The sequence below is a fragment of the Thunnus thynnus genome, chromosome 19 (assembly GCF_963924715.1).
Source record: "Thunnus thynnus chromosome 19, fThuThy2.1, whole genome shotgun sequence".
Classification (NCBI taxonomy): domain Eukaryota; kingdom Metazoa; phylum Chordata; class Actinopteri; order Scombriformes; family Scombridae; genus Thunnus; species Thunnus thynnus.
Genome location: NC_089535.1, coordinates 29,055,246 through 29,079,335, shown reverse-complemented (window position 1 = coordinate 29,079,335; position 24,090 = coordinate 29,055,246). Strand labels below are relative to the sequence as shown.

General features: G+C 38.6%; 1 protein-coding gene across 1 annotated transcript in view; it reads left to right on the top strand.

The window, feature by feature from the left end:
• slc12a2 (solute carrier family 12 member 2) overlaps positions 1 to 24,090 on the top strand; it is a 75,747-nt gene that overhangs the window by 45,587 nt on the left and 6,070 nt on the right. The window contains exons 14-26 of the mRNA XM_067575191.1: positions 696 to 851; positions 2,161 to 2,260; positions 3,328 to 3,439; positions 5,470 to 5,610; positions 6,756 to 6,862; positions 8,369 to 8,448; positions 9,326 to 9,469; positions 11,522 to 11,569; positions 13,635 to 13,757; positions 15,214 to 15,325; positions 20,546 to 20,632; positions 23,178 to 23,313; positions 23,668 to 23,735. Coding sequence (XP_067431292.1) covers positions 696 to 851; positions 2,161 to 2,260; positions 3,328 to 3,439; positions 5,470 to 5,610; positions 6,756 to 6,862; positions 8,369 to 8,448; positions 9,326 to 9,469; positions 11,522 to 11,569; positions 13,635 to 13,757; positions 15,214 to 15,325; positions 20,546 to 20,632; positions 23,178 to 23,313; positions 23,668 to 23,735 — 1,414 coding nt within the window. The remainder of the gene's footprint in view (positions 1 to 695; positions 852 to 2,160; positions 2,261 to 3,327; positions 3,440 to 5,469; positions 5,611 to 6,755; positions 6,863 to 8,368; positions 8,449 to 9,325; positions 9,470 to 11,521; positions 11,570 to 13,634; positions 13,758 to 15,213; positions 15,326 to 20,545; positions 20,633 to 23,177; positions 23,314 to 23,667; positions 23,736 to 24,090) is intronic.

Genomic DNA, 24,090 nt, shown 5'->3' with positions numbered 1-24,090 from the left:
TTCCTCCAAGCAGGTCATATAATTACATGGACTTAAATGGTACATGACTCAATTAGAGGGGAGCAGTAATCCAAACATTGACTAATGGATTTTACTGCCTCTGGAACCACAAACTATAAACCCCATTTGGTGTTCTAGCCTCTTCAGGGCCAGTCTCTCTCTGCTCTCAGCGGCATATAAAATGGGGCTGAGAGAAATGGCACCGTCCATGTACCCTTTATGTCCTGTGGTTTGTTTTAGACTCTGTCATTGTGTAACCACACACAGTCCAACTGTATCCCATCACTAAAATCCCACTAGTCTAGTTTCTGTGGTACCCAGTAAATAAATCTGGTCCCTAATAGCTGGTATAACATTCTGGTCTTCAGTCTAACAGGCTGCTAACTCTCATTCTTTAACACAAGCACATATCCAACTTGAACTTTAACTTTATTAATGCTCTTTAACAGCAACATTTACTATTTTAAAACCATGTTAATGATGAGAATGAATCGAAAAATGTTTCAATTTGAAGCAGGTTATATGACACATCTGACTTCTACTCAACATGAAGTGCTTTTCCTCAGTTTAACAAAATAATGAATCTTAATCAAAATATCCATACAGTATGTGACTAGCGCTGTCAGTTCATTGTAGTTTTTTTTTTGAATGTCTTTTTGCTGCATTGTTGTGACTTGCTTTCATTGGCACCCCAGGGTGGCGTCCCAGCTTCAAATACTACAACATGTGGGTTTCTCTTGCTGGAGCTGTGTTGTGCTGTGTGGTGATGTTCGTCATCAACTGGTGGGCTGCTCTCTTCACTAACGTCATTGTCCTGGGTCTCTATATCTATGTCAGCTACAAGAAGCCAGGTGAGTTATACAAACACAGCTCGTTTAGAGCCACTTTGTATGTTAAGTAATTAGAATATTTCTGACATCAAGGCCTTCAGTGGTAGTATGAAAACAGACACTGTAGAGGTGAACGGGCTGAAAGTAGCACACAGACTCCAATTTTCAAAAAGGTATACCTTTGGTATAATTTGAGAGATGATAGAATCACAAAGCAGCTTAAATATGACAGTATATGATAGTTGAGCAAAATTAATCATGATTCTCCCCACTTAAAATCTCATTTTAGTCATTTTGCTTTATTTATTTTAAACTTGCTAATTTCAAGAAATATAATAATAATAAAAAAGTGAAATCTTTTATTTTAATTCTTTCAGTATTTAAAAAGATCTAAGCTGAATGAAAGCACTAGCCAAGATCAACCAAAGGTGAAAGCACGCTAACAAATCCAAAGCTGTCTTATTTACACATTATTGTCTTGATTGTGTAACTTGTGTTAAAAGATAAATTAAAGTTAAATGCTGTAGATAAAGCACGATATTAACATGAAATACTGAAGGGTTGCTATTAAAATGGTGATAATGAGCTAAATCTTCCTTTTATATTAGTCAATCTGCAGTTTAGAGTCACTGCACCCAGCAGTGTTTGAAGAAATGGCTTCAACACTTAACTGCTCATGATACAACAACTAAGTAAGATAGTTCTGATTCTGTTGTAGCAGTAACATTTACTACCTGCTTCCAGTCTAGTGCTAAGCTAAGCTAGGTCCAGGGTGTACATGACCTTACCTATGACAAAATGATGCTAAGTCTTTAGCCTATAGCTGTATGCTAAGCTAGGCTAAATATGTCCTGGAACTATCGCTGCACTGGATGCACGGAGATGAAATGTGTATTGATGTCTTCATCTGACTGGGTAAGACAGCAAACAATTCTTAAAACGTTGGACTGTTCCTTTACTGAAAAAAGTCTAAATAGTGATAATACAAAAAAAAACCTAAACAAATGAGGATGTATTTAGAAAATGTAAATTCAAATATAAGTTTCTACATGATACTGGACTGTCAAGTTGTTCCAGTTGAGTCCTGACGAATGCATGACCCCCCCAACACACATCCCGCACCTCTTCAAACACAGAGCTGACCTTGCAGCTCTGAACACACACCTGTGTGCACACTCAGTTTGACATGCAGCTACACACACATACGAGGCCTTCTCACTGCCTGTAACACCACATGGGTCAGCCGGCCTTTGGCCCCAGCAGAGCGACCCGTAAACACACTTCCTAACTCCACTGTGTGTTTCTGCCTGCATGCGTTCCTCCCCTCCAGATGTGAACTGGGGCTCATCAACCCAGGCTCTGACCTACCACCAGGCTCTGACCCACACTCTCCACCTCAGCGGAGTGGAAGACCATATCAAGAACTTCAGGTACCAAACACTACTTACTATAAACAAGCCTGCCATTACAGCTGAACCAGACCCTATCTTAATGAAAAAAATCAGATTGAAAGTGTAGATGATAATATTTTACCTTGTATATTATCCATAGACTAATGTTTTAACACATGAACAAGTGCTGTAATCACACTACTTACCTCAACTGCAAATTTACATACATACATGTATTATACATGTGCACTCATACAGGGAGCAGGGCCATGTATTATTCCCTGAAATAGTATGGAGCAGTTTTACATGCTATGGCCCTGTGGACAGTTTAGATATGCCTCAGTAGGTGTACTGGGTATGATAGTATAATACCTGCGTTTTGAGTACCAACGCCAAAGCAATACTTTTTTTCAATACCTTATTTTGGGAAACATTAACACATTTTAACCCTTTGTAATAAAATGTGTCAACTGCTATATATATATATATATATATATATATATATGTATATATAATGTGTGTATGTGTATGTATGTATGTGTATGTATAGATTATCAAGTAAAAATAATAGGACTGACAGCTGACACACTGCAGTTGCTGTCCAACACAGTTCATAGTGTAAAATACAAACTTCAATAACTCATTTTGTCAGTTTTTTAGCTTGCTTGAGCGTATTAATTAAGCAAGAAGCCGGCGTTATTACTGTATTGACCATGTTCTATGTTTTTATTAGTTAATACTTGCCCATGGAGCATTGGCGTGTTAGTGATAATGTGCTTGGACTGTTGCCATGGCAGCAAACCAAGCAGGAGATTAAGAGACATCTGATGGTGTCTTCAAAATGACTGGTGTGTTCTTCTGAGCTCCTCCATTAAATCCCATGGTGCTTAACATATTTGCTTTGATGTGCGCTACTCTGCTTCTGTTTTTTTTTTTTTTTTTTTTTGTCCCATGCTAAGAAGGATAGAGGCCACTGTGAAGGTTAGAGAGAAAGTGGCTGCAGATTTCAAAGCTGATAATGCTGTCAGTGTGACTGCAGAAACATGGAAACTACTGTTCATACAGTGCTGACGTGTTGTTGTTCTTGCTTTTGAATGTCTGTATAGACCTCAGTGTATGGTGATGACTGGTTACCCCAACTCTCGTCCCGCTCTACTGGACCTGGTCTCCAGCTTCACTAAGAACGTAGGCCTGATGATCTGCGGTCATGTTCGCACGGTGAGCAGACACTCTGGTGGTGGTGTTGTCTTTTTGTGGTTATTAAAATGTGTTTTGAAAACCCACTAATGGTCCTAAATGACTTCCAATTCAGACAAATATGATATTATTGATGAAAGCACCTGATTAAATACTGCAAATGGTTTTGAAAAGAATCTCTCAGAGAGACTATATGATGTCAACATTTTGACTCCATGTCACACAGTCAACAGTAAATAAAGGACAGGTTCACAATTTTCAAGTTTTTCTTAAAACAACAGTCATGTGTCCATATGCCCTTTTTTCTCTTTACCCTCCTGATACACTAGCCATCATACAGGTATTTGAAGTGCTTTAGTAACTGGTGTTGTGGCCACAAAGGCTGATGTCACAGACTAGCAACCAGACTGAAAGAGAGGCTCAGCTGCACTGTGTGGGCCCCTGGATGGGGTTACACCAGCTATTTGCAAATCCATTACTTAGTGAGTCTGTAAAGTCCTCACTAAGCTCTCAGCAACTACTAGTTGGTGTCAAACTACTGGTTAATTAAATGGAGTTGCACCACCAAAACACAAGGACTGTCTTACCTGCTACAGATCTGAGTGATGTGTACAACATTTGTACATTCTAAATAACAGACATTACTGGCTCATGAAGTCTATTTTTATTGCCATAATATTAAGTTAATTAAGTAAATTTAAGCCATGTTGTGTTTTTTTTTTTTTGTTTTTTTTTTTTTGCTGGGTTAGGGTTAGGGGTTAGGGGTTAGGGTTATGGGTTATGGGTTAGGGGTTAGGGTTAGGGTTTCACTGTACTTAATATATTTTCATTTACAGTCTAGTCATATTGAAATTGGTTTGGTTTAATTCTGTCATGAAACAACCAACACATAAGACATTTTTCCACATATCCCAGCTAGTTTAGTTTTAAACCTTTGAGGATGTTGGTTGATTGAGGTTATCATTGTTGTCACCAGTTGTTATAGTTGTGACACTGAATGGAGCCTGTACAGTATCATTTGAGGTTACTAACTTATTGAATTTCAGTCTGATTGTCACCTAAAAATAACTTTGTCCATGTTCTGTTTCTTACTCTACCTCTTTTAACTCAAATCAGGCCATACATTCATCAAGCTAGTTACAATGCAGCACTTTGTACAGGCTGAGCCGTACTGGAGGTTGATATTTAAAAATGTAAAAATGAAATCAGCTGATATTCACTTTTAATTCAAACACATAACATCAATGAATATGTTTGATAAGAATGTTTTACATTGTAATTAGGGTTAGTAAGTTTAAACTTCCAACCAGCTACTGATCAGTATTTTGTTGTCTTGCTTGAAGTAATTAATTGTTTATTCATTTAAAGCTCTTTTTTTCCTTTCAAACATCACACTTGTGTGATTTCTTCCCCGTCTTTGCACAGTCTAACTGTGTTTGAGTCAGCTGACAGCTCAGTAGAGAGCAGAGCAGTGAGGCTCAGTGGTGATACGATTGATGTGTTTGTTCCACTCCCTTATACAGCATGTAAAACGCCTTTTTACAAATCCCTTGCCAGGCATAACTGCTTTACAATGGAAAGGCCATTTTCATTGGATGAATACAGGCTCTGTGAAGTCCAGCAGCTCTCTGGCTCGGTGGAGCACACCACCCTCCACAAGTAGCCTCTGATCCGCCCTCCTGCCTGCTTCCATTGCTTCCATTAGGACTGAGAGAGAGCTCAGCACAAGTTAAATGGTGCAAACATTCCCTTCTAATGGCATTACAGTTTCCTGGCTGAAGAGAAGTGTTGTGAGCTCTTTTCTTCAGAAACAAACAAACTCCCTGATGAGGAGATTCAGAGCAGGGTTTGTTCCACAGGCTAAACTCACTCTGTGATTATTTCTGATTAAATTAGACATCCTGTGATTTTTGACCTTGGGAACCTACACAAGAATTTGCCTTTGGGGTCATTCTCGGAAATTGTTCTGAATATCCAACTCTGATAAATAAAAGGCTGGTGGATTTGATGGTATTTGGTGTGTGTGTGTGTGTGTGTGTGTCTCTCCACAGGGCTACAGAAGGCCAAACTTCAAAGATCTGGCAACAGACCAGGCCCGATACCAGCGCTGGCTGCTGAAGAATGAGACCAAAGCCTTCTACACGCCGGTGTTTGCCGAGGACATGAGGCAGGGCTCCCAGTACCTGCTCCAGGTAGGAGCACCTCACTGCTACAGTGCTGCTAGAAATGAGATCTCAAATGGATTTAGCCCCTTTGGCTGTGGAGGATATCACTGAGTAAACGGCAAACAAGTGCACTGAGATAAGTCTGACGTCTAAGTGCAAAGATAAATTCCCAGAAGCTTCTCATTGACTCATGAAACAAGTGCCAGCAAGTACCAACAGCCAGTGTTGTTGGCTCAGTGCACTCTGTAAGTGTTTGTTGCTGTTAATAAGCACATGCTCCTAATGGTACATTTCTCACAGTTGTTCAAAACCGGTGCCAACGAGAAACGTTTGAAATCAGTTTATTGAATTTAAGGGGCCTTAATTTGTCTCATATGATCTCAATACATGTAAAATCTAATTATCATTATTTGTTCAACCCACTATCTCCATTAGCCTGCATATGACCAGGCAAAAAAACAACAGAGGAGAGATTCCCTGCTGCTCCAAGCTCATTGGTTTTATACTTTCTTGTTTTGTTTAAGTTTCTTTTTTTTAAAAAAAAAAAAGATTAAGGATCATGTCACCCAGTGCAACAGTGTGACTCATGTGTTTTTAATAGTTTTTGGACAATAATGGAGATCTACAGCACAAAGGAATAAGATAGATAAGCTTTGGATACACAGGTAATACTTGTTAAGAGGATACATTCACATGAAATTTGTTGACAAGAAGAAAATATAGAATATCAGAGTCTTTAGTCCTAAATATGGTGTTAACATCTGAAAGTAAACTTTTTTTGATGTCCTGGTATGCTGTTTTTCAGGTGAGAAATGAAGTTTACAGACTATATCCTGTTTCTTCTATTTTCTCATGTTTTTAAATTTATACTTTAAGTTCAATTGGCACTAGAAGTAATGAGGTAGTGCTCACAGGGCTGAGTCATACTCATACATGCTACCAAAGTTTCCATCTCAAGTGTTAATGCTGAAAGTGATAAACAGTGTGAGAGTGAATGAATTGACTCTAGTGAGAATATTCCCTTAGAGTACTCGGAATGAATGTCTCCATTTGTCTCCATTTCTGCTCTTGAACGACAGTGTCAGTGATTGTTTGGAAGTAGCTAGCCTTTAAGAGATGACTTAGGGTGTGAATTCATAGGATTTTGATTCTGATCCTTCTTCCCTCTCAAGGCTGCAGGTCTGGGTCGCCTCAAGCCCAACACCCTGGTGCTGGGCTTCAAGAACGACTGGAGGGACGGCGACATGATGAATGTGGAGACTTACATCAGTATGATCCAGTAGGTCCAGCTGTTTCATAACATATCATAAAGACTGACTGGAAAGACTCAGCAGTCACCTCATTGTAACACACATGTGCAGTTTTAAATGCTCTACTACAGTTCAAAAAGCAAACACTAAATAAGACCTTTATTTCAATGTAACCTTACATTTCAAAGATTAGTGCGTTCAAAACGTCTCTCTTCAGAACGGACTGATCACTTGGCCTCCGGTATTACTGCTTGCAGCTTTCTCGAGAACCGCTCATCCAAACAACTTCACACTCGACACTGCACTTCCTTTGGTCGACAGCAATACAGCTGTGAAGTTGATCAGATGAGTGATTGTCAAGAAAAGCAAAGAACAGACAGACATACATAGAGACTCCTTCCTTTATTGTTTGATGTCAAATATACGGCATGTCTCTGCCTAACATTATTTACTGAGACAACTTCTTATCTTCAGTCAGACTGTCTTACGGATCACGTTGAGGTGTCATTTCATCACATCTTCTATAATACCGCTTATAGTGAAGCAGCTTTTACAGATGCTGTGACTTTCAAATCTTCTGGTGCATGAATACTTAATGAAGACTTTCTTTTGATAGTAACACTTAAATTTGTGGGCTGCAGGATGCAGGAAGGCACATTTTCTGAGAGATAGTCTATAAATGACTCAGTCTCCCTAGATCCATGGATGCATAGCAACTCTGACTCTGAAAAGCAATGTGATAGAACATGAGGTAACATAGTCAGACACACACACACACACACACACACACACACACACACACACACAGGCCCATTAATGAATTAAATGTATCACTCTTGTGTACATATAGACAGTAGGAAGTATGTCGCCTCATGCAAAAATGTATTTAGGAATATTCACCACGTAAACACAATAAATAGTTAAACAGTATAAGCTTAAAAAAGCATGAAGTTTGTTAATATCAGATTATGTCATTAACAGATTATTCTTGCACAGACACTACAGCTTTAGTCAGTATCCTGAACTGTCCTCATTCTGTAGTACAGTAAGATCAGGATCAACCGTGCACGCGCACACACACTGTATGTACTGGTAGTAACAGGAATACAGTGTTTGTCCATGTGAAATCCTGTTTACCTGCTTAACCCTGAATCAGTCATGTGAGACTGTGAGTGAAGGACTTAAAGCTGAATGAGTTCCTGATTGTAAAGTGTGGGGATTATCATGGCATTAGAACTGAAGGTCAGAGATGGTTTGGCCTGACAATATTAAAATCACAGCTAATGCGCTCAGCAATGTGCCCTTTACTTTCCATCCGGTAAGTAGCTGCAGCAGCAATAACACACCACAAGGTTCAAACTGCAGGACTGACAATGTTGTTTGAACCTGCCGTTTGTTGTGTGCGGTTCTGGCAGCAGAGCTTATTTGTCTTCCTGTTTAAATGCTCCATATCTCTGTTTAACTGAGCATGTCACGCTTCAGTCTGTCCACTGCTGATGGGAATCTTTTATTTATGCATTTTTTCCCCCTCGCAGCGATTCCTTTGACTTCCAGTTTGGGGCTGTTATTCTGAGACTGCAAGAGGGACTGGATGTGTCCCATATCCAAGGACAAGGTACCAGACATGCTTACACACAACATGCTTTCAGAGAAGGGTTATGGTTGAAATCAATATGATTTTGTCAAAAGTAAACAGTGAGACAGTATGGTGCATGTATCCGAAATCACATAAAATAGTCAAGTTGTATTTTGTTCCTCCCACATGAATTAAATCTTACTTTACATGTGTAAATTCTTAAACCTGATCTTCAAGTGATGACTGAGTTTATAATAATAACATGGACAGATTAAAAACTGAGGTACTTCAGAATTTTAGTATCACACTTCCAGAAAGTTGAGGGACTCATGAAAGACAAGTTAAAAAAAGAAAGGTCAGTGTCAAAGCAGCAGATGCCAAAAAGTTATTTCCCACACTTCCCATCATGCATCTTCTTTTGTTGATGTCAACTCAGCCTGAGCTTGGAGACTACACATTTGTAACTGACAGCCTGTGTCATAAACTTGGTGTATAAAACTTTAAACACAGGGATGTTATCACGCAGGAAGAGTCTAATAAAGAGATGGTATTGAGTTGCATTATGGGAAATGTAGGATCCAACGTTGTTGAGGTTTGTAGCATACCAGGGGTTATAAATCAGGATATCTCCTTCTCTGCTGCTTTGTTTTTGATCATTCTTTTTTTTAATCTGTCTCTTGTTAGTCCCCCAACTTTATGGAATTGCAATACTTAATCAGTGAATTATCCCATTAATTCAGAACAGATGCTGCTTTTCTACACGTCACTTTAGTGCCTCGTGTTTGAAGTTTCATTTCCTTTTTTCCACTTGTTTTCTTCCATTATTTCCCCCTCACTCTCACACTGCATAAACCATTCTAATTCCACCTTATTTTCTCTCCCTCTTCGCTTTTCATCTCACTCCATTTCCTCCCAGATGAGTTGCTGTCTTCCCAGGAGAAATCTTCAGGGATGAAAGATGTGATCGTGTCCATAGACACCAGCAAAGACTCTGACGGCGATTCGTCCAAGCTGTCCTCCAAGGCTACCAGCCTCCAGAACAGTCCAGCTATACAGAAAGGTCAGCCAGCCTCAGTATGAATGTCTCCACATTCATCTCACTTACCTTGTTATTTATTTCCATTTGATCTGCCAGGCAGACTTTGGGAGAAAGTTGTTGTTTACAGTGACACCCTGGCAGAAAAGCAGGGGAATAGAAAACTTCTGATTTATAAAGTTATATCTTTTAAAAAAAATAAATGTATTAAAGCCATTAAGGCTGGTACATAGCATATATGTCTTTTTAATGTATTATTCACAACATCTACATGGTTTTAGCTGTGTATGTGTGTTTATGTTGCTCAAACACCATTCCAGGTCATGACAGAAGGAATGCTTTTCCTCCAGGAAATCAGTTTAACACCATTCTCAGAGATCCTTCTTAATCCATCAATAGCTCCCCTTATTCTCCCTCTACACACACACACACACACACACACACACACACACACACACACACAAGCTGCCCTGACAGGAAGTCGCCTCAGTGACCCATGACCCCAGTCGTCCCACTGGGCCCAGTTTGTTAGTCTACAGATGTCTTGAGCCACACTGTGTGTGTGTGTGTATGAGAGAGAGAGAGAGAGAGAGAGAGAGAGAGAGAGAGAGAGAGAGATAGATCACCATCAGTGTTGTGTTTAAGTGCCACCCACTCAACTCTGAGCTAGCAAACCACAGAACTGTTCCCAGATTGTGGGAACTGTAGTACCAAACATTCCCAACTACAGCCTGAGCACCAGGCCTCATCCACTCTGTATCCATGCAGTCTCATATCAGTGTTTTCTGCTCATATTTTCTTAAAAAATGACATATGAGCATATTCTATTGAATTAAATTGGATACTAAAGCCATTAATTGGTCTAAAATTGGTTAGCTGGTATCAACTTACTACCTTAATAGTCAGATTGTAGCTGAACCAGGCCTTACATTACAGACAGCTCTTTATTTCCATCATTTTGAAAGCGTATTGTATCATATTTTAGAGAGAAGCCTTCCATGTTGTCTTGATAAATCAGTCAAATGTTCAGTTACACAACATCAGTATGACATGAGTCATATTCATACTCACACTGTTGTCATTTACTCATGAATTCAATCACATTTACTTCACTGTTTGTTATGGTTGTGCAGTTACTGTCAATGGATACAACACTTCTGATGTTTCATATTAAAAGCATTGCAGCTGCCCACATGGCATCATTCTTCTCTTTCCTGATAGACTTTTAATGTGAAAGTGTTGAGTTTTTTTAGCTTAACAGTGATGGAGAAAATGACAAAACTGGAAACTGGAGATGTAAATGATACTGGATTGACTGTGTTGATTGAGTTACCAGGGAGTAATATAGTGGTGTGCATGTCTTTTAGTCCATTTAATACACATTATGTTGCTAGTGTTAATTCAGTGTGAACCCAAATTGAGACGGCCCCACACATTGTAAACATGTTGGCCTTTTTTGAAGAGGTAAGAAAGTGAAGATGAATAATCCTCTTAGTCTCAGCCAAAGCTCCTACCTGAGCCTTTATTAAGACAGAACCTTCGCCTTTGTGGAGTTAATTTCCATTCAGAATCACCCTCCTCACTGTGTGAGATTTTTATTTTAATCCAAGCGTAGTCTCAGAGGAGAAGTCCAGCTCTGAGAATTAGAACTGATTCATGCGTATTTAATGGTCTCACATGTCCACCAATGTTGCTTACTGAATGTCCAGTTGAAGCCAGTTTGATTTAACTAGACAGTCCTGGCTCAAAGCTGCTGCTTTTATTGTTCAGGTCAGGCCTGAGAAATTTCCAGAAATCAAGAAGAAAATTTTGAGCCTTGTGTTAAAACTCCTGCCAGTGGAAAAGCTTCACTTAAGGTTCTTGTTTTTTCCATGACCCTGTTAGCATGAAGCTACTGTAGCTCACAGCTAGCTGTTCTGCTCCGATGTATTTCATGTTTTTTTTACAACTGTACGTTTTGTGTTGTACTTAACTTCATCTTGATTCATGATTGTAAGTCAATGGCACATCAAATCAACATTTCACTTATATCACTTATTATTATTTTTTTCTCTCCTTTTGTCTCACATTTCCCAGATGAGGACGATGATGGCAAAGCTACAACACAGCCCCTGTTGAAAAAAGGCAGGAGATCCACTTTATCGGGTTGCCTTAAAACCTTTCTCTACCTTTCTCTGACTCATGCCTTCTAGTCTTAGTTCTATCTTTCTCCATTTCTCCCTTTGTTCTCTTTTGTGCACTCCTTCTCCTCTTCCCTCATGCTCTCTTCTCTCTTCCTGTCACTTCATCTTTCACAGTATATTTTGAATTCCTCTTGTATTAACATACTGTCCTGCACCCTGCTGTCTCTGTCTTGTGTCTGTCCCGTGTTTCTGTCCCGGCTAGCTACTTGGCTTTGGGGAATAACACTTTGTCTTTTCCTCTCTTTCTCCTGCTATCCTGTTAACGGTCTCCAGCTTGTAGCTCAAGCCCAGTCTCTGAAGGTGTATGTGATAGTGCCTTTAACTCAGTCCAAGTCTGGAGTATTTAATGTTGTGAGTGTGCCAACATTTCAATTTCCTCCAAACTGTCATCAGTCTCTCACGCCTGCTGCTTCTTCTCTCTCTGGAGGTGACAGTTTGTGTGTAGCTTTCTTTTGCAGGATGAAAACTCCTCTCCTGTTTTCATGTTTCCAGCCCTGTCCAGCTAACTCCTGAGCTTCTCACAGCTTCTCTCCCTGTTTGTTTGCTGTTGAATATTAGTAGTGTTTCCCCTTTTGTTCATTAAGCCAGAATCCAAGAAATCCCCAAGACATTAGAAAAAATAGTACCTATATCAAAACTTTAAAGAGAGTCAATCTTCCTCTTACAAACAAAGTAAAGTTTGATTTATCATGATACTGTCATTGACACTTGAGCTACAGTTGCTGTTGTTCAGTAAAAGTTACATAGATGCTCCTTAAAAGAGCAGATCAGTGGTGCTGCATGTTTTAGGCTTCACATTATTGAAGATCAGTTTCCAAAGCATACTTTAATTTGAATGTTGATTTTCTAACCTCAAGGCAGCTCTTGCTGTCCGTTCATCTGAGTGCACAATGAATATTAAAGGGGAGTACTACTGTGTATGTGATAAAAGTCGTATGAAACTTTTTGTATCTCCAAAGGGAGCTGTGTGAAATCTGATAAGATAGTTAGAGAGAAGTTAGAAAGTTAGAAAGAATTGAGGTTAGCAGACCTCTGCTGGAGGCTAGCAGCTCCAGGCTACATTAGCCACTAAAGCATAACACACCTGATGAATGGATCAAAAATGATAGAACATTCTATATTTCATTCAATTTAAAGTCCTTTTATTTGTTCCTGGCAGTTTGAAACAAGCTTGTATGCAAACATAAAACCCATAAAATCACAGCCAAGAATTCATTCTTATGCATAAACACAATAGAAAAATACAAAATGTATTCAAAACTGAGATTAAAACTGTTTGTATACAAAAGTTAAAAGCAGTGGCCAATCCATGGTTTTCTAATAGTGAAGACACATTGTGTCTTTATTTATAAAGCACTTATCAAACAGATATTTAATCTACAAAAGGTCACTCATTAATCAAAAAACAGAATTGACAGATTAATAATTGTAATTCATCTCACCTCTAAAACTCAACTTGCCCCCCAAAACCTTGAAGAATGCAGCAGCTTTATTATTCACAGCACATTGATCTAAAAACCTCTGGTATGCTTTGGAAATTTCAAACTGAATGAAAATGAACAATTTCTTTAGCAAGGTGCAAGTTTTCTAAAACATGCAAACACCACTTCAAGACCTACAGACACCACAGACACCACAGACACTACAGACACTACAGACACTACAGCCCTGAAACTATCCACAACTCACAGACCTACAGGGGAAACACTGCTTGCAGCTGCAGTGTCATTTTACTTTATTCAAACTGTTTGATATGTTTAAAGTTTCTAACCATCACACCTATTTCAAAAGCACAATAGCTGAACTTTCATACATCCTACAGACACAGTTAACAGTCCACAGAGCCACACACACACCACATAGATGTCTGTACAACTGCTAACAGGCCAGCAAATGACTGGATAGTGAAAGCTGTTTAATGTTGCATCTAAATGAGCTTTTCTTCTGTTTTCTGTGTGTGTGTGTGTGTGTGTGTGATTGTGTGTTTGTGGCAACCATCCCTGCAGACAAAAAGAGCCCGACCGTACCGCTGAACGTATCTGACCAGAGGCTGCTGGAGGCCAGCCAGCAGTTCCGGAAGAAACAAGGGAAGGGCACAGTGGACGTCTGGTGGCTGTTTGATGATGGAGGTGAGACTGGGAGAAAGAGAAGTATTTCAGATTTTGGTAGATTAACACAATGGTGAAATCTTTCTTTGTTTTTTTTGAATTATGTGATATAAATCTCAAAATGATTGTCTTGTAATTATTAGATACAAATCAATCAGCAGTTTTAGGCAGTGACCTCATGTAGGATCCTAGTGTCCTGAGGGTAGAAGCTGGCCTAGTGTATCCGCTACCTTCTTCCCAACAGCAGCAGGGATAAAAGGCCGTTATCAGGGTGGTTGAGATCCTTAATATTTTTCCAGCTTTATTCTTGAGGCACCTGGTGTAAATATCCTTCAGGCAGAGTAGAGCACCACCTATTGTATGTTCAACCCAACTAACCACTCCTTGCAAGGTCCTGTTCAATGCCGACCCCTTACCAGGCACTGATGTTCTCTGAATTATGAGATTTGTATTTCATAATTTTGAGATTTGGTTCATAATTAGTAAATATGGATCTCATAACTGAGATGGGTATCCAGGAATTAGGAGATTTTGCTTGTAGTCACCACATGCAGATTGTGGAATTTGTATTGGAAAAACTCCATATTGTCTAACAAAAACATTACCACTGTTCATGTAGAGTTGTAAATATGAACATTATTCTCTTAGTTATAAAGCGACATTGCAGATAAATATTTAAAAAATACATGGACACACTTACAGTACAGTACACATAAGTACATGGCAACTGAAAGCTAAATCGGTATAACAAACAGTTTTCAGCAGGACAACACTAACACATGCTCTCCTCAATTAATACTCAAAGTTACAGAGAATTGGCAAATCAAGGCGCAGCTGTTAGAAAGATCAAATCTGTGGGGCTGACAGAGGCGGTATGTTAATATGACTCATTCTTCATTGGGCTGATTGATTTTGGGTCTCTGTCAGCCCAGCAGGGTGTAAAGATGTGAACATGGCCCGAGGCCTGACATGTGCTCAAGACTCTGACATGTGACACTTCAGATCTGGCTCATCATCGTCATGTCAGCCCCTTCACTACAGACAGCAGAGACACTCTTAAACTGTTGTTTGGAGTACAGTGATCTCATGTTTGGCTCAACTCTAAACTGCTGCTTAAGGGGTTGGGTTTAAGAACACTGTTTATAACTAGCCCAGCATATTTGGCAGTGTTCTTAGGTGGGAAGCTGGTGAGGGATCATGTCTTTGTTCCTACTGGTCGTTCGGGGGGGTCCGTACAGGGGAGACTGAGATCTGGAGGATCTATGAACATCTCACAAGCTGGCCTCATCTGAGTGTTGAAACAGCAGTCAGCAGCAAAAAGCTGTGCACACAAAAAAAGAATCTTTGTGATATTTTAACTTTGACTTTCCTCCAACTTAGACACAGCAGATGTTCAATGTCTTTCATCTTAAAATCACAGAATATTCCATGGAGTTGTTGGGCAGCTGTTTGATGTCTCTCTCTGTCTGGTGTCCAGGTCTGACCCTGCTGATCCCATACCTGCTGACCAACAAGAAGAGGTGGAAGGACTGCAAGATCCGCGTCTTTATCGGAGGCAAGATCAACAGGATTGATCACGACCGCCGAGCGTAAGTACTGCGCCTTCTCCCCGTCCACTACACACAAGTAGATCATACAAGTATGTGGTACATGTATCACACCTGATGGCAGATATGAACTCTTTCAAAATGATAACTTATTATTACCAAAACCATAAATGCACCCTTGAATTGTTGTGAAATTGGAAAATATACTACAACAACTCCTACTACTGCTAATAATGATAATAATTATAGATAATAATAATTATTAAACATAGAAATCTTGTTTGTGACATTGGCTGAAGCCCTATAGAGTGGTTTGCATTATATTCTATGACTACTAGTACTTATTATTGTGTCTCTAATGAGGCAGGGAAGTGAAGGTGGACATTATGAAAGCAGCATCCAGCTTTTTAGCAGTGAAGACAGTGCAACCATCTGCTTTCCTTTCAGCACCACACTCCTCTGCTCAGCTGCTGCTGACAACATGACACACACGCACACGCACACACGCACACACACACACACACACACACACACACACACACACACACACACACACACACACAGTGTCTGTCTGTTGCTACAGATATGCTCTTTTAGGCTGCGTTTGCACAATTTATTTATTCACACGTTAGAGGTAAGAACTCGATATATTCATGTATAATGTGTCTCAGATGCAACACAATATACAAATCTTGACTGTTTTATGAATGTACATTATGTTATGCATGTTCACACTGGTAAAATGTTAACATAAGTGCTTCAGATGTCAGTATGCAGACTTAAAGGTGGTGCAAATGCACGGTTTAAATAAGAAAATAATGAGTTGTAAATCCTTGGAAAGACATTTACACCTGCCATTTGTACTTGTACATTTTGCATTATCTTCAAATCAGAAATTGGCAGTGTTGAACCTCTGGAACATTTGGTTGATGTCTTTGGCACACACAGTATAATCAGGATTTAACACTGCATTGGAAGGCTCATTTATCTCTGTATGACAAATAGACACATTTTAGTTGTTTATAGTTAAGTTTAAATTTTAGAACAGCAAAAACTTTGATACTACAATTCTTAACTGACTTTACTAAAATCATCTTCTGTGGGCATCACATGTGAAATGTATGGTCTCTAAGTCTAAAAGCTGACTTCCTGCCTCGTTAATGAGGCCACCAGCTTGTTGCTTTTTCTGAGTCAATATAGTTAAGATTGATTTCCCGCTTTCAGTGACTGTTTTGTTGCCTTATTGTATGTGTTGAAGTGATGTCATTGTCATGTGGTCATGTAGTCGATTGCAAGGCCTGTTTTGGAAGAAACTCTTGTGGTGCATTTAAGGACAGCCTGAACCATAAGTTCACTTGGACAGGAAGTAAAGGTGACTACATGTTTACTCTGAAAGATTAGTTTCCAGTAAATTTCACCTCTCACTGCATAGAGTAATGAAGCTGAAACCAATGTCTACCTGGAAGGTCATTCATTGTAGGAAGACTACCTTGTTTTTGAATTTTTCAAACACAACTTTTCTTTAATTTCTAAGAAATAAGTGATTGCAGACAACAAGGAGGTGAGTGTCTGACAGAACTGACCTCTTTACCCAATGAGGTAAAGTTGAGATATTAATAATAAAAGTAGATAACCCTACATAATGTACAACCTTTCACTTGTTGTTGAAAGTGGTCATCAATAATGTAAATTACAATTAGTGGTTCATTGATCATCAGTCGATCATTTTAAGGAGGCTGCTAAACAGACAAACATTGCAGTCACCCATTTTTGGAACAAGACATCCTGTCTGTTGTGATCTTCCTGGATCAGGCCTCTATCAGAACTATTAGTGTTTGACCAGAAATAGTCATTTCCTTGTCATTGTGTGGAGAAGCTTCTGTCCTCAAATCTCATTACTCTCTGTTAATTATTAGCTTTGTTGATATGAAGATGTTTACACTGGACAAACACTTTTTCAAAATTCTCTTGCAGTGTCTTCAGACATCAGTTTCCCATGTCTCTTATTTATTAATGTTATAGGAATGCTTTGTTATTTCTGAGAGTGAGATGAGAATATGGACACCATTCTGACATTGGTGTGTTAAGAACAGAGTAGCAGGCTGTATTAAGAGTGGAAGCAGGGGGAAACAACTAGCCTGGCTCTGTCCAAAATTCATAAATACACCTGACAACATCTCTAAAGCTGTCAAACTTGTACATTAACAAAAATATTTTTAAAAGTTTGTGGTTTTAGGTAGAGTTGCTTGCTGGAACTATGTCTTGATGAACAACAGTGTATCATCCAGGTATTTCTGTGCAGAGTGGAAAAGATTCTGGTCTGGGTCTCTGTACAGACATAATGATAATACCTGGTAACCTTACTGTGACAAGACCGTAAGAAGTCACTGCACCCAACTGTTGTTCAAAAAGAATTAGTTTGAGCATGTAACTCCCCCTAAAACCACAAACTGTACTCATTACTTTTCTGTTTGTATACAGATTCAGATGTATCATGAAAATCAGTGAGCTCTACAGGTGTTGGAAGGTGTTTTTTTTTTAAACTTTGGACAAGCCAACTTCCCCCTGCTTCCAGTCTTTATGCTAAGCTAGGCTAAAAAACATCCTGACTCTAGCTCCATACTGAACACACAGACATGAAACTGATATTTAAGATTAAAACAAACAGTGTTTTTCACAAGCATATTTAATGATCTAATATTTCCAATTCTATCTGTATCTGTGTAAACCCTCTGACATCATTTGTTTTCAGCAAAAAAGGCATCTCAGCCTCTGCTGTCCTTCTCCCCCCACACACACTGTCTGTCTGTCTGTCTGTCTGTCTGTCTGTCTGTCTGTCTGTCTGTCTGTCTGTCTGTCTCTCTCATTGTCCCCTACAGCTGCCTCCTGCCTCCTTTTGTTGGATAAAATTAGTTTGGTGCTAGCAGTCGAGCCTTTTATCTCTGTGTGCGAGCACACAGCTCTATGTGCACTTTGAAATCCCCTTTGTGTTTGTTTACTGCAAAAGCACAAACTGGCCACTTCAACAGATATCTGACACCTCAATGTTTCCCTGTCAAACATATTCAATTTTGGATCTGTTTATTCAAATGTAATCTTTTCTCTCTTTTCTCTTTGACAGTAGGTCTATGTACATATGTTAAATATTTAACTTCTGCTTAAGTTGTCTGCTTTATCATTTGAATGATAACAGTCAAAGCCACAAAGTCACATTTTCTCACATCTCTTTAGTCGTGTCTCTCCATGCAGATAGTTTTGGCCTTATTAGTCCATATTTTGAGATATCTGATATGAGGCAATAGAGCTGAATTGAATTTAGTTTGTGCTCAGCAGTGAAAATAGATGTGATGTCACAGTTCTGATGAGGGAGATAAATGTTGAACAAAGAGATCCAAAACGTTAAACAGCCTCTAATTCAGCAGTTCAGTCGTATGGTAATTTAATAATAATAACTGGTGTGAGCTCATTCCAGCTCACCCTAATAATAATAATTGATATATGCAATACATATAATAAAAACAGTAATGAGCAATATTAGCAAAGTATAAAAACTTACAGAAGTGAGATAAACTACATATAGAGCATTATAAACTGAATATTTGAAATATTTAAAAGTAAAAAACAATAATACACAGTATGTATATATAATATGAGAACACATAAATATAGAAGTATATGTAATATACAGTACATATACATAACCATGCACACATAGACTGAGTATAGTTGGATACTCATAGTGTAGTATTTAGATTTCAAAGAAGGGGGGGTTGGTAAGAGAAGGCACTGCCACCTACTGATGTTTATTTATTTTTGGCATTTTGAGATTGTAGAGCTCTAGCAGGTATATAAGTGACAAGAGATGATAAGTAGGATGGTGCAAGTCACCCTATTGCTCTACTGCATTTTTAAAAATTCTTTTTTTAATTGTCCATCATGAGTCTGGCAATGTTACAGAAGTTCAAAGCTAACTCTGTGGAGGACTCCATGAAGTACTGAGAGCACTGTATACCTCATTACATACAGGAAAATAGTGTACTTTTAACTCCTCTACATTTGTTTTTATCTGACTAGTTACTTTGCAGATTGAGATTTTACATACAGAACCCATGAACTCATCTACCTAACAATATATAAAGTAATGATCTGCGCCTAAACCACTACAATCACACAATAATATATCTGTAGTAGTAATAATAACACTGACAGGTGTCATCTGCAGACTAATGAGTACTTTTATTTTGGTAAAGTAAAATAATATTTAGTCTACCCTCACTGATGTAAATGTAATTTAAAATTTAAAATACATCTCAGTATAACACAATAGAGTTCAATAGCAGCACAAACTCAAACTCTCTAAAACTCACTTAAACTCAAACTACACTCTCTTAAACTCAAACTACACTCTTAAACTCAAACTACACTCTCTTAAACTCAAACTACACTCTCTTAAACTCAAACTACACTCTCTTAAACTCAAACTACACTCTCTTAAACTCAAACTAAACTCACTTAAACTCAAACTAAACTCACTTAAACTCAAACTAAACTCACTTAAACTCAAAGTAAACTCTCTAATTTGAGTTTGAGAGTTTAGTTTGAGTTTTAAATTCTCTAAAACTCAAACTAAACTCTCAAAAACTCAGATTAAACTCAGACCAAGTTAAACAAAAAAACTGAACATAAGAACTGCCATGAAGAGAAGATGTATATTACAGGCTTGTTATAATAGCACTGCATTGGCTTTAGCTAGCTGTTAGTGTACTTAATGAACTAGACATTGAGTATATAATAAATGTATGTATGTTGTGTTTACAATGTGTTCTTCTGCCCCCAAGTGGCCAAAAATCAATGAGTTCAACTTTAAGTTAAGGATCTCAATACTTCTTCCACCACTGATGATGATGGTGATGATGATGATGATGATAGTAGTAGTTGTAGTAGTTCTTTTTCAGAGGTCATATTCATGGAAAACATAGTGGTTTAAATATGCCCCTGTATGTTAGATATTGCTTTTAGTACTGAGTTTCTTTGAAGTCAAAGCTAAAGGAAATGCCACAGTGCTCTCAGTAAAGCCTGTCCTACCTACCTCCACCCTCAAAACCTCCATGTTCAAACAGAGCTATTTAAAGCAGCTTCCCTTGGCCTTCAGGATGGCTCATGGCTCTTATCTCTGTCCACAGCTCCTTGGATTGAAAATGTCTTGCAGCTGATTTCCAGCATTTACCCCAAAGCTCTTTGTTTTTTGCTTTTCCTGTGCAGGATGGCCACTCTGCTGAGCAAGTTCAGGATAGACTTCTCGGACATCACTGTGCTGGGAGACATAAACACCAAGCCCAAGAAGGAACAGTAAGTCTTCCTCAATAAACTTCAAAGAGCAAAGCTTTTTTACCAGCTGAGTCATGTTTTCATAGTAGTGTGTTAAAAGAACTTTAGATTAGACGGGTTAGAACTCACCATGCGTGCTCTACTGGGTGTGCAGCACTTACTGTCAATTCTTCAATAAGACCCAGTCAAATAAAGGCTGGTGGCTAATGAAGGCCAGGTAAAAAACCTTGACCTGTACTGTGATGGTTTAAAGAGTAAATTCAGCATAATGTCCAATTCCATCAGTATAACAACAGAGTCATGTTATTAGGGCTGCAACTAACAATTATTTTCATTATCGATTAATCTGTCAATTATTTTCTCAATTAATCAATCAGTTGTTTGGTCTATAAAATGTCAGAAAATGGTGAAACATGTTGATTACTGTTTCCCAAAGCCCAAAATGCAAACTACAATATCTTTTGTCCCAACCAAGTTTGCAATCGAAACACATTATCAAATCATATTAATCATAGAAGACCGAAGAAACCAGAAAATATTCACATTTAAGAAACTGGAATCAGAGAACTTGGACTTTGTTTTTTCTTAAAAAAAAAAAAAAAAAAGACTCAAAATGATGAATCAATGATCAAAATAGTTTGCAATTAGTTTAATAGTTGGTAGCTAATCGATTAATCAACTAATCATTGCAGCTCTATAATGTTATACTCACCACTCTGCTGCTCGCACTTTCTCATTTCAACACTCACTCATTTCCATTGCTTCTACTTGCTGTTTTTTTTAATCACTGTTAATGAAATCATCACTTCCCGCAGATGTTTCACAGTAAAAGCCTACCATTGAGCCACTGGAAGGCTTTTGATGTGAAATAAATGTGCAGGAAGTGTTGAGTTTTATTCAACAGTCGTAGAATGAACTGAGAACAGTTTTCTTAAGAGAAGAGAAAGTGTTTTCAGTAGTGGTGAGTATTACATGTGTTGCTGTACTGATTGAATTAGTGCTGTGGATGTGGACATTATACTGAATTTATCTAGACAACAAGTCAACATGGAGGAGGTGTTGAGTTTTTGTATTAATTGGGGATCAAGGGGGATTAGAAATGAAGGCCTGTCTGTATTATGAGCTTGTTTCAAATGAATTCCTGGTTCTCTCTGCTGTTGAGATAAATAAAGTCATCGGCGACTGTTGGAGAATTTCCAGGACAACCACACAGGTCTCAACTATTCCTTTGCTTAAAGCATTTCTATTAGCCACTTATTTAGAAACAAAGGTTAATGCTTTTCATCTTTTCACCTTTCCATCACACTGTAAATGTTAAGTATGGAAGGTCAAAGTTCAACTTTAAACTCTGCAAGATTTCACGGATGGAGACAGTATAGCTTCTGTAATATCTGTTGTAAACCTGTGTCCAACACAATCATCATGTTCCCCTATCGCAGCAGTTGGAAGTTGGAGAGTAAAATGTTATTGTAACGAAAAGGAATGATTACTCATGCTATAAAAATAAGACCTAAGTGTCATCATTGCTGTCCAAAAAACTCCATTAATGTCTCTGTATATAAAAAAGTAAATGAAATATGCAGCAGCAGAAAGCAGAACAGAAATCCACCTTCAGCAGTGTATTGAACTTTACCCTCATCTGGTCCCCTAACATTTACAAAACTAGAATAATTCTGTCTAAGATGACTGACATAGAAGAGCAATGTTTATTTTAATGGATAGACTTTGTATATAAAAGTATAATATTTGACCTCTGTCAACAACCTGCATAAGTAAATGATGATAGATGGATGAGTGGATGGCCAGTGAGTCACTGGCACCCTCTTATGGTCTTTTTGTGTAAAGACATGATGGTGAGTAATAAGAGCTCTGGCTCAACCTGAGGCTCAGAAAAAAAGTAAGTTTAGAAGTAAGTTGGTGACAAACAGTGAGAGTGCATAAAAGACTGTGTATATACTGTATGTAAGAACAACAGTGTTGTTTTGTCTATTTGCTGGAAGTTAAAGGATGATTCCAACTAATTACAATGTAAGTTTCATTTTATTAGTTTTGTCCATCATTGCTGTCAGTAATAATAACATTATATGTTATTTGCTGAGATCTCAACACAGTGACCTCACTAAAAAAACAAATGCATAAAAAAAAACAAACATAAGGTGTTCAAATGAATTTGAACACAGTCCTGGTAGTGTAATCCTAAACTGCCTCTGCTGCCTTTCATCTAAATTGCTTCTTCACGTTACTTCATAATGATCTGTCCAGCACGGCTCCTGGTCTACATGTTTTATTAACAAAGAAGTTTACTGATAGATCATCAGGTCACTCAGCAGATCAGAGTAATTTATGAAAAACACACTGTTGGAGTAAAAGACAAGCTCTGTTGTCCTCATGAATCATGAATTTTGAACTCATCATTATGGTGCAAACATTCAATTTTTTCCACATTTGAATGATTTTGGAATAAAAAGTGACAGCCCTCCCCTCGTCTGAGTATTCCCTGAGGCTGTGTGATGCTGCTGGCCGGCTTGAATGAGTGATTAACCATGAGGCTGCTGTTGTTGTGCAGCGTGACGGCCTTTGAGGAGATGATCGAGCCGTACCGGCTGAAGGAAGACGACATGGAGCAGGAGGCAGCTGAGAGGCTGAAGAACAGCGAACCCTGGAGGATCACTGACAATGAGCTGGAGCTCTACCGCGCCAAGGTCAGCACACTGCCACTCACTGCTCACCAAATCAATATATATTATGTTGTTTAGTCTATTTTAGTTTCAGTTTAATCAGTGTCGAACAAAGTTCCATATTATCACATCTTCCAAAGACTTAACAGCACAAGAATAGTTCAGAGGAGTGAATGCTTCTCTTATCCACTGCAGCTTAACTCTGTAAACAGTTAGAGTGGAAACAGTTGACTGTGAGCCAAGTGTGTGTGTGTGTGTGTGTGTGTGTGTGTGTGTGTGAGAGCTGTTCTGCTGGCTGGCACTTGCTTTTAGAGCAGCTTCTGATAATTATCTGGTAAGCTGATACCTGAATGTTTGGTTGTTTGTTTTGCTTTTCAGACTAATCGTCAGATCCGACTCAACGAGCTGCTGAAGGAGCACTCAAACACAGCCAACCTCATCGTCATGTAAGCTGATGCTCTGTGTGTGTGTGTGTGTGTGATCTTGTTAATGTAATAGTTTCAGTAAGGGCTCTTCTATGCTCTTTGTAATGAATTAGTTTTTCATTGTAAGTAATTGATTGTACCTGCTGAGATATTGTCATCACTCCTGCTTCAGTAGTAAAGTCTCTTCAGGAGATTTGCAGGGACGTTACAAAAGACTAATGGCCCTAAAGACGGGCTTCAAAATAAGTTTTTGTTGGAAAGGCGAGCTGTGTCCAACAATATTTGTAACTTTCCAAAACTAAAAATCTAACCGTCACAGCCATTGGTTATTGGTCAGTTGAAAGGAGCCACTGAATTTTTTATCATCCACATTTGA